At 41.6% G+C, this 15844-nt stretch overlaps 1 protein-coding gene across 1 annotated transcript in view; it reads left to right on the top strand.

Annotated features, from left to right (window-relative positions):
- Positions 1-15844, top strand: part of LOC126095049 (probable ATP-dependent RNA helicase DDX10) — a 91182-nt gene that overhangs the window by 25734 nt on the left and 49604 nt on the right. The window contains exons 3-5 of the mRNA XM_049909728.1: positions 6066-6216; positions 14772-14893; positions 15560-15681. Of these exons, the coding sequence (XP_049765685.1) occupies positions 6066-6216; positions 14772-14893; positions 15560-15681 (395 nt within the window). The remainder of the gene's footprint in view (positions 1-6065; positions 6217-14771; positions 14894-15559; positions 15682-15844) is intronic.

Raw genomic sequence — 15844 nt, 5'->3', positions numbered from 1 at the left:
GATGAAGGCATAAGTAAAATAAAGGAAAGGCAAACACTCACCTATAGCACACAAATACTCAAAACACCTATCAGTGGATTACTAACATCATGTCCTTGCTTGCCATTTTCAGCTGTGCCTGGAGCAAGGGTGAGTTCACAGCTCAATGAGGTGGACAGCTCTCGTGCAATTCATCTCACTAATTTTCTCTGCAAGTTGCTTGAATGTATGGTGAGCTGGAAGCTGTGTTGGTACCTTGAATCTTAAGGTCTTTTGGTTCATCCCAGGCCAATTTTTGCCAAGGCCCTGTCGCTGCTGACTGTTTGGTCTGCTATCCAGTCACCTTTTGCCTGATGTCAACAACTTGTCACTATCTTTTTCGACTTGCAAAGTGCTTATGATACCACATGGCATCGTCACATCCTCACTACTCTATGAGTGTGCGGTCTCCGTGCCCCATTCCCGATTTTTGTCACAAGTTACAAGTTGATGCTTCCTGTAGTAACCCCCCCTCCCCGTCCCCCGCAATATACAAGGCAAACTGGTCCTGCAGGGCTCTGTATTGAATATGCTGCTTTTTCTAGTGGCTTATTAAAAGTTTAGCTGCAGCTTTGGGGTCTACAGTGTATGCTGATGATTGCACTTACTGTTGCTCCTCCACTTTTGGTTTGGTGTTGGTGGACACTGCAGGGTGCAGTACAAAAGTCACAGTCCTGGACTTTTGCCCATGGCTTCCAGTTTTCCTCCTCCAAGACATGCATTATGCAGTTCAGTTGCCATCATACTGTCCGTCCACAAACAGAACTCAACCTTGACGACTAATTGCTCAATGTGGTGGAGTATTATTGCTTTCCGGGACGGGTTGATTAAATTTCGCCACTTTCACCAGCTTAAGCGAATCTCCTGATCACACATTAAACTTTTGCTGCCTCAGTAACACCAGATTGTGTGCATACTGCTCTACACTTTGACGAGTTTACAGAGCTCCAATAGTATTCCGTCTTGATTATGGGAGCATGGCGTATGGCTTGGCATCATCTTCAGCATTGTGGATGCTGAACCCAATACACCATTGTGAAGTCCGACTTGTGACAGGTGCCTTTCGGACCAACCCTGCGAACAGCCTACTTAAAGAGGCTGGTATCCCTCCACTATAGGTGGCAACTGTTGCTCAGTCATGTAATACACATTCGCTACTTCCCTGAGCAAGGCCTTTTTCCTGGTAGGGATATCCACCTCCCACAACAAAGGCCCAGTGCTGGACTCAAGATTGCTGTTTGCATACATGTGTTTGCTCTGAATCCCAACTCTCCCAACTGTTGTATCTTGTCAGGGAGCAATCGCATACATCACTGTGGTGTGTAAACCTTCCTCAGATCTGCCTGCATCTATCCTTTAGACGAAAAGACTGTTGACCTCATAGTTTTTCGTCAACTGTTCCTGGCTGTCCATGGTGTATATAAGGGTTTGTAAGTCGTATATATACTGCTTGTGTCTGTATATGTGCGGATGGAGATATGTGTGTGTGTGTGCGCGAGTGTATATCTGTCCTTTTTGCCCCCAAGGCAAGTCTTTCCGCTCCCGGGATTGGAATGACTCCTTACCCTCTCCCTGATGAAATTTGTGTGTGTGTGTGTGTGTGTGTGTGTGTGTGTGTGTGTGTGTTTGTGTTTGTTATTGTTTCTATCAATGTACCAACGCTTTCGTTTGGTAAGTTACAGAATCTTTGTCTTTAGATATATTTGTCCCACGTGGAATGTTTCTCCAAACACACACACAAAATTCAAGCTTTCGCAACCAACGGTTGCGTCGTCAGGAAAGAGGGAAGGAGAGGGAAAGACAAAAGGATGTGGGTTTTAAGGGAGAGGGTAAGGAGTCATTCCAATCCCGGGAGCGGAAAGACTTACCTTAGGGGGGAAAAAGGACAGGTATACACTCGCGCACACACACACACACACACACACACACACACATCCATCCGCACATACATACACAGTGTTACACCGTCCGGGTTATCTGGATACTTCCCACTAACACCAACCTGTCAGAACTCCGGAGATGGGAACTTGCCCTTAAGTATATCATCTCTTCCCGTTACCCATCAGGCCTCAACCTCCGCTAATTTCAAGTTGCTGCCGCTCATACCTCACCTGTCATTCAACAACATCTTTGCCTCTGTACTTCCGCCTCGACTGACATCTCTGCCCAAACTCTTTGCCTTCACAAATGTCTGCTTGTGTATGTGTGGATGGATATGTGTGTGTGTGTGTGTGTGTGTGTGTGTGTGTGTGTGTGTGTGTGAGTATATACCTGTCCTTTTTTTCCCCCTAAGGTAAGTCTTTCTGCTCCCGGGATTGGAATGACTCCTTACCCTCTCCCTGAAAACCCACATCCTTTCGTCTTTCCCTCTCCTTCCCTCTTTTCTGATGAAGTAACCGTTTGTTGCGAAAGCTTGAATTTTGTGTGTATGTTTGTGTTTGTTTGTGTGTCTATCGACCTGCCAGCGCTTTCGTTTGGTAAGTCACATCATCTACGGTTGACGGATGAACCAATTTTGCATTGCTGCCTTCCAAATGGATGCAGTGTATTCACTGCATAATTGGTGGCCATTGCCTGAAGCCCTCAGTCACATTTTTTGTTGCCTCGGCAAGATGATCTACATCAGCAGTAATTTGCTGAGTAACCTTCAGGTTATTGACCAGTACTATCCTTGACACCCAGTGATTGTGATTATCAGGATCTCTTCTCGACCTCCATCAAGCAGGACTGGTGGTCATCTTTGACTGGACCCCAGGTCACATCGGAATCCCAGGGAACAAACATGCTGACTGATTGGCAAAGTTGGCTACTGAGATGCCGACTATGGTGATGGGGTACTAGAACTGGACCTTCACTCAACTCTGTGCCATCAATTGTTAGTGGACTGGTGTGCCTTGGTTTCTCCAAATAAAATGCAAGCATTAAAGGGGACCATGACCACGTGGCAGTCTTTCCTTAGTGCTTCTCGCAGGAAATCTACCTTTCTGCCGACTTCTCATTGGCCACGCTTGGCTGACCGAAGGTTGAATTCTATGTTGTGAAGATCAACACTATTGTTGGTATGGTGCCTGTCTTATGGTGGCTCACATCCTACTGGACTGCCCTAATTTGGCCAGTTTACAGGGAAACCTTCAACTCGCTGACACACAGCCTCCAGGACCAGAGGGATGATGCCAAAGCAGCTGATCCGGTTTTGTATTTTACCTGTGAAGGTGGTTTCTACTCCTCCTCGTGAGATAAGGCACATTGGCCCCATTGCCCACTTGAGGGATAGGAGGGGTGCCCGTCACATGCTCTGACCTAAGGGCCCCGTGGCTGCTCTTGCTCGGTGGGCTGGCCTGGCTCCTGCCCTTTCCAGCTTTTTAATTCTTATTATTCTTTCAGATCTGTCATTGATTTACTGTGTTGTCATCGTTGTTCTCTTTCCTGAGGCTTCATCCACTTGTCTGCATTGTTCCATATTATAGCAATTAATAAAATTACATTTATTTGTTAGTACACACAAAATATTTTGATTTATCCCACATTGCTGTACAATAGGCTGTTCCAAAACTGGCCATGGGTCATGGAAACACTTGAGCCACTGTTAGTTTTCTGGGTGTGGTGTAGGCTACCCAGCAGGCGACCATGTTGCGTGTATTCTGTATATGCATGAGCGACTGTCTGTATATTAGCTGTTTGCCTACCACTGCCTGCAGGCACCTGGATCACTGCCTTTGGGCACTTGAGCTGTAAGCCTCCTATATAAGATTAGACAATTCAGAACACAAGATGATGCTATTTTTATGTCAAAATTGCCAATTATTACTGTTTTATGTTTAATGATGAGAAATTTGCCATTGCAGATAACTAGTGACCAAGTCTTTCAATGAGAGAAATTTTCTGTACATATTGTTTGATCGAAGCATATTTTAATTGTATGAGAAGGAAAATTCAATTGAGAAAACCATAAAATTCTGAGACAGAAAAGCTGGCCAGTACTTATTTTCAGTGGTGAGATTCTTAGTATTGCTAATAGACACAATTAGACGTAAGTGTTTATTGGTGTTACTGAGAATTTTGCGTGTGAAGGTATGTAGTGGCCCAACCATTCAAAAATACTTTACATGCCTTGCTTAGTTACATTGCCAATTGTGTACTGTATTGGATCACACTGGGATTAATCAAAACAATCAATATTTTATGTTCTTTGTTGAAAGAAAATGTTCCAGTCATATCCTTTTGTTTTTTGATTAAGTCAATTACAGTAGCTGATGCCTTGTATGTTTGTTGCACTGAATACAATATCCTTACACTAATGAGCCAAAATATTATGACCACCTGCTTAATAGCTTGTTTGTTTGTCTTTGAAGTGAAATAAATCACTGAGTCTGTGTATCAGGTATCCAACAGTTTGTTGATGGGTTTGTGGAGGTATGTGGCTTCAGATGTCTATGCACAGGTAAATGCGTAAAATAATGAGCCTCTGATTTGCGTACGTGGTGATGGCACTTGATAGTGACCCGGATTTACATCAGGTGAATTTGGTCGCCGAGACATCAACATACATCCACTTTAATGCTCATCAAACCACTGTCGCACAATTCTGGCTCTTGGACATGGACAGTTATACTGTTAAAAGATGACATCACTGTCAGGGAAGACATCAAGCATGAAGGGATGCCGGTAGTTTGCAGCTGTCACCGTGTCTTCAATTACTACCACAGGTCGTATGCAAGCACAGGAGGAAGTCTCCCATAGCATGATACTGCTCCCACTAGTCTTTGTCAGTGGTGCACTGTACATTTCGAGCCACTGTTCACTTCGGTGACAGTATTTCTTGAGACAACCGTTGGCCGAGTGTAGCAAAAATCTGATTCACCCGAAGAGCCGACACATTTCCATTGATTGACAGTTGAATCTCGATGGTCCTATACCTACTGGAATCATTATTGATGATGTTGTTGGGTCATCATGTGAACATGTAGGTGTGGTCAGCTGTGAAGCTTCATGTTCAACAATGTATGATGAATGATGTACTCCAAAACACTTGTGTGTGCAGCACCGTTGTGCTCTTTTGGCAGAGATGCCACAGATCACCATTTATCGCACTTTACAGAGCAGACAAGCTTCCAAACCCCATGTTCTGTGAATAGTCGTGGATGTTTGAACATGTAACGCCTAGTGGTAGTTTCACTGTCCTTCTGGTCATGACAGTAACACGCAGACATTCAAACAGCTTCACTGTTTTTGATATCCTTATTCACAGGCTCTGCATAATAATAATAATAATCTGCCCTTTGTCAAAGTCGTTTATCTCAATGGATTTCCCCATTTGCGGCCCATATCTTTGCTAGGGTGATCCCCTGTCTGTGTGTGCTCCATTTACATACTTTTGTTACTGCGGCACAGGCCTTCAATGCCTCCAGACAGCATCCAATGTCGTGGTGAACAATGGTCATAACGTTTTGGCTGATCCCTATATTTGTGTGTGTGTGTGTGTGTGTGTGTGTGTGTGTGTGTGTGTGTGTGTGTGTGTGTGTGTGTTTTCTCTGTATCATGGTTCGTTCCAGATTATCAATGTTTCTTGAAAAACATCTGCTGGGACCCGTGTCATTATGGCACTTATGTCAGCCTCATTTGTTCGTTCACAGTACCTAGAATGTATCTGCTATAGTCAAGGACCTCACACTAACTTGATTACTCCCTGGGGGCATTTGTCATATTTTTCCAAATAAAAATTACATATTTTTTTCATTGGTGCTTGATTCTGCAGCTCTAATATCTTCTTTGACAAATCATGTCACCTTCACTGTATCATTTTATCATGCAGGTCTTCAGTCTGTCAGATTTCACTTCCCCTCATTTGTAGAATTGTTAGTCCTTTGAGCATCAGATAGTTGCAGAGTCATTTACCTCTGAAGTAATGACAGTCATCAATGTAAAAAGGCAGAGCTGTGAAAATTTCATCTAATAAATGTGTTATTATGTTCAGCTACAGATATTTAAGAAAAGAAAAAGGATTACAGCAGAAGTTACCCTTATACTAAATCTTTGTGTTTTTGCAGGTGCTAGAAAGCCTGTTTTGTCACCAGTGGACACGGCTCGATGGTCTGGGAGCCCTCATCATCACACCAACCAGGGAACTTGCCCTGCAGATATTTGAAACTCTACGTAAAGTTGGTCGTTACCATGATTTCTCTGCTGGGCTTATAATAGGTTTGTATGCCAGGCATTAAATTTGGCTTCTTTGCGGTAAGTTAGAATACTTCTTTCACTGTACTCTTCAAATGAGCTGGAAACAGTAAAACAGGCATGCGAATCTTCAACAGTTGAACTGTTCTTTGGACACTATTTGTAATAAGAAAGTATTTTTGCCTTGTATACTTGGCAAAAAATTTCTTATTGGAGTCAATTAATAAGATATTATATAGCCCCTTATTATCCTCATGACTTATTTGTGTGATTAAATGATGAGACTATTTTACCTTCATTACCAGACTATGTTGTGTCTGAAAGCTAAAGTAAATCGTCTTTCATATTACTTTTGAAATAATATTGTAATGAGTGTGTGTGTGTTGGGGTGGGACACTACGAATGTAGTGTGTGGACATACAAGTTGAGATTGTGGGTCACGCGGGAGGCGTGTGCAAGATAGTCTCTGCAGTCGCATTAGCACTTCTGTTGTGAAGAGTAAACATTGCAAAACACTAAACCAGTCATAAATTTGATATTAGGGTTAATTTTGTAAAGCTATTGACCTTAACATTAATGCAGATAATGACTTTGGGTTAAACTGAACTAAAAAATCTAGATTGTATGAACATTAATCTCACGTTATATCATTGTGAAGTAGTATCATCTTTGACTGGATTTCACTGATCAAGTCACGTTCAATTGCAACTATCAATTCACAACCTAGTGGCAGTGCGCAAATACAAATTAAAGATAAATAAATAGAAAGAAGTTGTTATTAGTACAAAAATGTTAAGTAAATGTGAATATGCCACTCTCACAGTGATAAGCTTGAAATGTGTTTTTAAATTTGTAATGTTAGGTTAACAAATTATTGGATATGTAAGTAATGAGTGAGTGGATCTCATAACAGTTCTTGTAGACAGCTTGTAATTAATGTGATTAGTGTAAGACATATTATAGAGACCTTAGTGGTGATGTAAGAAAGGGAAATTAGAAATATAAGGGGCATTCAAAAAGAAACTAGCTGGAGTCTGTAATGCGCAGACTGGTGACAGGAGGGTAATATTGTGGCATGTGCAATGAGCTGTGGTTCTGACCAATGTGTGGAAGCTCACAGCCCGTCTCTAGAAGGCACGTGTGCACGTCACGTGACTATACAGAGCTAGTAGCAGCATGCGACAATCGTCCAGTGCTGTCAGTCACATTGCAAATAGTGACATGGAGGCGTCAACAGAAGAGCAAAGAGGTGTTGTTCGTTTTCTGACAGCGGAAGGAGTAGGAGGAAGGGGCATTTATCGACGAATGTCACAAGTGTACGGTGAACACTGCATCTCCCCTGCAAGGGTCAAGGTGTGGCACAAGCACTTCAGGGAAGGACGGGTGTCATTAACCGATGATGCACGGTCTGGAGTGCCACACTGCATTACCAATGACATCGTCCAGCTGGTGGATGCACTCATTACCCAGGACGACAGAATGACAGGGAAAGCCATAGACGCCGTGGTCGGATTGAGCGTCGGAAGTATTCACACCATCATGAAGGAACGATTGCACATGCGCAAAGTGTGTGCCCAGCGGGTGCCCCACAGTCTTCAACCACACCAGGAAGCATGTTGAATGGCCCACTGTCTTGCTCAGCTGCAGCACTATGCTCGGGAAGGGAATGTGTTTCTGGCACAAGTGGTGTCATCACTTCGAACCAGAATCAAAATGACAAAATCTCCAGTGGAAGCATCCATTCATGAGAGAGCCATTCACTGCCTTGTGTCACAGTGGGACAAGTGTCTCAATAGCAAGGGTCAACCACTAAAAAAAGCCAAGGCCATCCACACAAGAGCAGGAGAGGTTATGCAGACATTCTTCTTTGACCAAGAGGACCCCCTTCTGATTCACTTCCTACAGCACGGGACAACAATAAGTGCCCAGCATTACTTGCAAACCTTGACCACTCTTTGCCATTCGATCAAATCAATACAACCAGGTAATCTCATCCCTGGGGCATTCTGTAATGCAAAGTCTCATATGGCCAACACATTGGCAGTACTCCTGCTTGCGGCACTCCTGCAGAAATTCAAATGGGAGGTTCTTGGCCACTGCGGAAATTCAAATGGGAGGTTCTTGGCCACCCTCCGTGCAGTCCGCACCTCTCTCCCTGTGATTATGCCATTTTTGGTCCCTTTAAAAAGGCTCTGAGGGCAAACGATTCACCTCAGACAACAATATCCAGCTGTACGTGTGGAACTGGTTAACATCGCAGGCCCAGTAATTTCGTGAGACAGCCATTCACTGCCTTGTGTCACAGTGGGACAAGTGTCTCAATAGCAAGGGTCAATACTTCTAACATACAGATACTGGTTTCTGTAATTTTGCCCCCGGCTTATTTCTTTTTGAATGCCCCTTATATTTGAAGTGAAAAGTTAAGTACTTGGAGTGCGATAGCAGCCAGTAACGATTGAACATCTCTTACAAAAATGCTCTCTCAGCTTGAATAGCAGTAACTGCACAATTAACATCAAATTTTCAGCTATAAAAGAAGTACCTGAGCTGCTATGACAACTGAACACGATGATGAAAAGAACTAGTAGTTCACATATGGAAGTCAGATGTCAATTACCAGGCGGTGCTGGAATGGTTGCATCGTGGAATGCTGTTCAAAGGTTCTCAAGTTGGGTACCAAGTTAGCTTTCAGAACTTTTTTTTCCACTTGGTTTTTCTTTTGCTTCTAGCAATGTTTGTTAATCTGCGAAACACCAGTTTGTGAGAGTTAAATACTCAGAGTAAACCTAAATAGTGTAGCAGTGTTACTATAGCTGCAGCATTTGGCTTACATAATACAAAATTGCCATGAGTACATAGATGAGATGCCTGAAACAGATGACGCTGTATTTGTTGGGAAAAGTCCATGAAGAAATACCAGTATCAACAGAAAATGAACCTAACAGGAGCCACAGTGCCATGAGGGGGTGGGGGGATGGCAGAGAGAGAGAGAGAGAGAGAGAGAGAGAGAGAGAGAGAGAGAGAGAGAATATGAATACCTCCATGGCAGGTAGAAGACTGTGTACCGCACCACCCTTTAGACATCACTACCTCGTAGGGAATGTACTGTATGAACAGGCCCTAACAGCACCTCAGTACGTATGTGAAAAGCAACGTCAGACAATGTAGCTCACTCTCGTAGTAGTACAATAAGCTTTACTGATAAGACCTTGCCTGCACTCAACAACATAATCTGTGTGACTTGAAATAATCGCCTGTACTAACATGATTTAATATTCAGCTTCTCGTGCTATAAATCACAATACAGCTCACTACATCACCATATACAAAAGGGTGGAGACAGTAACACTTTTCGTGGTATAATGGGATCAGTGGTAGCTATCTGGAAATTAATTACAACAATGCATCTATCAGGGTTCACTAGATTCGTATGATAAACTACCACCAAAGCAAGTATCAATCACCAGAAAAAAACTAAATGCCAGAGTCTGTGAGGAGTAGGAATGATATATTTACCAATAACAGCAACCTATAGCAAAGCTTACTCTCTGTAGTCTGACAACACAACAAAACACTTTCTCAATGATGTAGGTACCAGAAATGACAGCTTTCGTGTATAAATGATGAATGTGTCATATACATTCGTTGCCTCTTGTACTTGCTCCTTTTTTAAAGATTCAACTAATAATCATATATACCAGCAATCAGAGTGAATGTATAAATTTTTGTGTAAATTGGAAAATACATTCACAAGGCAAAGATATAATTTAGTATTGTTTATCTTTCATTGTCAGTCAACAATACCCTCTACAAGTAATGCCATGCAACAACAATATCCTTGACTCTATTGAAATTTTATCATAACAAACTATTGTGTCAATCTCAACTGTTCAAAATTAAATGGAATAACTTTTCATTCATAATTAATCACTTTTCAATAAAACACAAACTTGCTTTTCCTGTTTAAATAAAGATTAATTTTCATTGCAAGCTATTAACTGAAAAATACTCTTCCTCCTCTTTAGGGTTTTAATTTCTTTGAGCTTGGCTTTTACCAATATGCCAGTCTTTTACTTTATTGGCCTTTGGATTTACTTTGATATGTAAAGATATATTGGAGATATTAGTCTGCTTTGAAATTAACTTTTGAATATATTTCTTGTAATAGTTTAGGCATAAAGGACAAGTCAGGTACTGACATTTTCATCTTAAAACAGTTAATTCTTTATTTCCTGCCATTAATTCGTTTACAGCTATAAGTCAGCATTTTACTTTGCGTGCTGGTTCTCTATTCAAAATCCCACTTCGCCTTTTCTCTAATAAATGGTTCTTGATTTGTCAATTAGGGACAAGGGGAAAAGCTATCGAATCCTCAATAAGCTTCTGATTGTTTCTCAGTAAATAACTATTACGTAGGATGACTTCTCTTTAATATAGACTACACATTCAGTGTATCCAACGAGATTTGCGTTATTTTCTGTGTTACAGTGTTCACTCCGAAGTTGCACAATAAATCCTAATCAAACATCGCTAAGTCACTATTCCTCTATGCTTGTGTACACTTATACAACCACAATAATGCAATGCAATGCTACTATCCCTTAGCACATGCTTTAATCCTCAACCACAGACTAGCTAAATGACTTCGCACGAACATATCTTTTCACGTACACCGCTCAACAGAAAATCTCACAAACATATTGAAATACGGTTCGCCTACCATCACGAGCCTATTAAGCAGCACAACACACCATCAATCGCACATAGGAGAAACTAATTTCACACTTCATCAAATTGGAGCTTTTTGTATACCTGGTAAGTCTACACACTGCCAAAATCGATGAAATAATCACTTTGTACACAAGCCTATAACCTTCACAAAATAACTTTCTAAATGGTGTAGAACTGTTTTGAACATACTTAAATTCTATCCATATCACAGACTAATTCACGTATCGTACACGTGAGCCAATCTCATCATATTCTTTAGGTAATCTCTCTTGAGGCACACTACTCAAACAATACTCAGATACTGAACTGAAATTCTAAAAGGACAAGCCAAGAACCATTCTCTGTGAGCAAACATATCACGCTAATTCCCTCTATAACAGTAAGTGTTTCGTCTTAGCAGTTGCTGGCAATGTTTTCTATTGGCCAGCTGCTCCGTGGTTGTCATCTTTGCCACATGTCGCAATTGAGGTGGTATTAAGAAGTCATGCAATTTTTCAAGCTGAAGGTGATTGGTGCATTACAACGGGTGGGGGAAGGTAGTGCTCTATCTGAAAGGGGAAGGAATGTTACAGACAAAAGAGAGAAGGAAAAAGTTAAGGTGAGGTAGCGTGAAACAGGTTACCGGATGTTTAGGCCAGCGGGATTGTGAGAGTGTAGAATATACTGGAGACACAATTTCCCAACAAAATAGTTCAGAGAAACTCGTGCTGGAAGGGAGTATCCAGAAGGCCCACATAGTGATGCAGCTATTGAGGTCATTAACGTTGTAATGTACAGCACGTTCAAAATTAGATGGTAAAGTTTGTGGTTTGCCACAGTTTGACGGTGGCCATTCATGCAAGTAGACAGTTGGTTACTTGTCATGTCCACATAAAATGTTACACAATAGTTGCTGCATAGCTGATATACAGGGTGTTTCAAAAGTTATGATCAATATTCAGGGATATGACAGGAATGATCATTCAAGTCAAGGAAACATGGGCTCTAAAACGTGTACCTTGAGAGCTATGAGCAATTCATAATCTTTGATACTGCCAAACAAGTCTCCTCTACTGCAAGCTCTTTGCTTTCCATATTTGGGAAGTGGTAACATGGACTGAAATGAGGAAATAAGTCCAGTAATCATGTTGTCTAAAATGCATCCCTTAAAAGTTACAAGCACTTGTTCATCTTCACTACTTTGAAACCCAACTCCTCTAATGAACAGGTGCTCATAACTTTTTAAGGTATGCATTTTAGAGTATATGTTTACTGGACATTTTTTTCTTATTTTGGTCCATACTACCACTTCTCAAAATATGGAAAGCAAAGAGCTTACAGTAGAATAGATCTCTTTCACAGTATCAAAGATCAAGAATTGTTCATAGCTCTTAAGGTATGCATTTTAGAGACCATGTTTACTTGAGTTCTTTGTTTCGAATGATCATTCATGTCATATTCCTGAATATTGACCGTCACTTCTGAAACACCCTGTATAACATGGCTGATTTCACACATGGCCATGCCTTTTATTGGGTAGGAAATGCCTGTGGCTGAACTGTGGTAGGAGGTGATGTGCAGATGTTGGATGAGTCTTGCACTTGGACCGACCAGATTCAACCTGCACCCATGTTGCTGGAAAAGGATATGTAAGTTGAATGGGTGGCACAACACTGCTTTGGGTGATGGTAGGATTTTGTTTAGGATATCTCTCATCTCGGAGCACGGTGGGAGGTAGTTGAAGCTCTGTTGATGGATGAAATGGGTAGGATGTTGTCTGTCGATAATTTGGTATATTTCAACAACTCATGCTTTCCACTGCAGATGGAGCATCCACACGGGACGAGGCCGTAAGAGAAAAACTTTTTGACATGGATCAGGTGACAGCGGTCAGAGTGGTAGCACAGTTGGTGGTTGGTATGCTAAATATGAACAGAGGTATTTGTGGAGCCATCTGAGAGATTGAGATCAACATCTAAATCTACATCCTTACTCTGCAAACCACTGCAAAGTACGTGACTTTTGGGAAAGTGGCTCATTGAATTGAGAAGTACCAGGTGAAACGAATTTTGGAGTAGGTGTTAGATTGTGGAAGGAAGAGCAAAAATTTTCCTTGCAATTAGTCCAGATCATGAAAATTCATCAGTGAATCTAAACCAGACAAGGTATTTTAAGTGTTGACCCGATAGGAAGGATGACCCATAAATAACTTGGCATGGGGCGGTGCCATCCAGGTGCCCATGATAGTACCACTGATTTGTTTGTAGATTTGGCCTTCAAAAGTGAAGTAATTTTGTGTCGGGATGTCGTTAGCTACAAGTATTGGGAAAGAGGTGGTCGGTTTGGTATCGGGACGATGTTGGGAACGTAATGTCCCACGGGTGCAAGGCCATGGGCATGAGGAATGTTGGTGTACAAGGATGTGGCACCCATAGGGACTGTTAAGAAATCTGGTGCTAACAGGACAGGAACAAGAGGCATTGAAGGAACTGAGCAGTGTCTTGATTGCAGGATGGGAGATGATGTACAATAGTTTGGAGTTGTTGCTCAGCAATAACAGAGATTTGTTCTGTATGAGCATTATAGCCAGACACAATGGGATAGCCTTTAAAGAGACCTGTGGGCTTGGGTTTGTGGAGCAGGTAAAAGGCTGGGGTGGAGGATAGGTGGGTTGCTAGTGTGAAGAGGGAGATAGGATTTGGTATGAACTGAGGAGCTGCTGCTGAGGTCATGTTGGACTTCTGGGATGGGATCACTGTCTTAAGATTTGTAGAGAGAAGTTGGCAGGGACCCTCTGCCCTACTATCACTACAATTCATGACCACTGTGATGGAGCATTTGTCTGTGGAAAGAATGAGGTGGTCTGGATTGGTTATCAGGATACAGATAGCTACGTTTCCCATAGGAGCGATGTTGAACTCACTATGGAGTACACACATTCATAATTAAATATGTTTGATTGCAAATTGACACACAGTTTTAAGAAACACGCATTTGTAAATAAACATTTACAGTCCCACAATGCAGTCATAAGTAAACACATGCAATTGATTAATAGTCAGTTTGGGCAGCAGGAGTCGGTAGTGGAGAGTATGTTAAAACAACACTGGAATTAGATGATCGAAAAGGGGCTGCTGCCATAAGAGCATGGGTTGTAGTATGACACTATTTAATGTGATGGACTGTTAGGATAGCAGGTATTAAAATTATGCAGTGGAGGGTGGCCAGAGTATGTTTTGAAGGCAATTATTGTAGAGGAGAAGAAAGTTTAGACTTATTAAGGAATAAAAAATGGACAGTGGGTTTTAAATAAGGAAAGAAAAGCAGAAATTCATGTAAAATGGTATGGGAAGTAAGAGAGTTGAATCGGCACTATATAACGGTAATGAAATTGGTGGATGAAACAATATATAAAATAAGGGAAATCACCCAATTCCCTATAGCATACTGTTGGGTGGGGCATAGAAACACATAACTGGAAACACTATGCACACTAGCTTTTGAGCTCTTGCATTCTTTGTGGCAGAAAGTACACCCCCAGCCCCCCCCCCCCCATCCCTCCCTCCCTCCCTCCCTCCCTCCCTCCCTCCCTCCCTCCCTCCCTCCCTCTCTCTCTCTCTCTCCTATGGTCATTGCCTGACTGGTTGTTGTTTATAGCTTTCACAATACTTAGAAGATAAAAGTACTGTTCTTAACTGACATCTATTGTCTGTGTGGTGCTTCAGTTCATTGTCCTAGGAGATGACATGCCTGTAGTTTGACAGGCATTTGTAAAACAGTGCAATTGTAGGTCATTTCTGAATGCCCCTTACAGTCACTGTACAGGTTGGCATTGTTTATTTTTAGTTAATATTCTGCTTTTCTACCAGGTGGGAAAGATTTACACTTTGAGAAGAAGCGCATGGAACAAGTGAATATAATAGTGGGGACACCAGGACGCTTGTTGCAGCACATGGATGAGAATCCTCTCTTCACATGCCACAACTTGCAGGTTAGAGCATTATCTGTATGCTTGTTATTCTCAGCACTTTTAAACATCAACATGGAATCTTATTAGTTCTATCTATAGATATATAAGAGCATTTTCACTGATTTTCCGCATTGTTATAGCATCATGAGAGCTCCATTATCCACCACTTTTTGGGAATATCTCCTCTCTCTCTCTCTCTCTCTCTCTCTCTCTCTCTCTCTCTCTCTCTCTCTCTCTCTCTCTCTGTGTGTGTGTGTGTGTGTGTGTGTGTGTGTGTGTGTGTGTGTGTGTGTGTGTGTGTGTAACGGGGGGAGGGGGGGTGCGCAATGATAGCTTGTGCAAAAGTTAATGCAACTGTCTGAGCTGTATGGGTCTGTATCCACAATACTCATCAATGAAGTGAAATAATGGAATGTGAAAGAGTACCTATAAACTATAAACAAAGGTGAATTTGAAAACTTCAAAAGAGCGTTTGTAGTAAGCAGCTTCACAGTCAGCCCTCGTGTACCATATTTCTGTGATTTTGAGAACTTGGAAACAAATCATTGACCATAATATTCAAACTTAGCATTTGTGTAGGTGTGACACGTTAAAGTTGATGTGTATTTTTGTGTGATGAAACAAATTAGCATGAAAAGTACTTTTACGAGTACACCTATAAATCCAAGATTATGGTCTTGTTCACAGATACTAGTGCTTGATGAGGCAGACCGTTGCCTTGACCTGGGATTTGAAAAGACAATGAATAGCATCATTGAGAACTTACCACCCAAGAGGCAGACACTGCTGTTCTCTGCAACACAGACCAAGTAAGTATGCCAGTAGTGATACACAAGAAAGTTGTGTGTTCTTAGAACCTAAATGAATTCTTTTCTTGAGTCATGGCGTTTGCAGAAGTTATTGTAGTGCAACATTTTGTGTAGCGTATAACATAAATGTTTTGATTTCTTATTAATTAATTACTTTTTTTGC

Source organism: Schistocerca cancellata, chromosome 8, assembly GCF_023864275.1.
Source record: "Schistocerca cancellata isolate TAMUIC-IGC-003103 chromosome 8, iqSchCanc2.1, whole genome shotgun sequence".
Lineage (NCBI taxonomy): Eukaryota > Metazoa > Arthropoda > Insecta > Orthoptera > Acrididae > Schistocerca > Schistocerca cancellata.
Note: the sequence above shows the minus strand (reverse complement) of the source record. Positions and strands in the feature narration are given on the sequence as shown.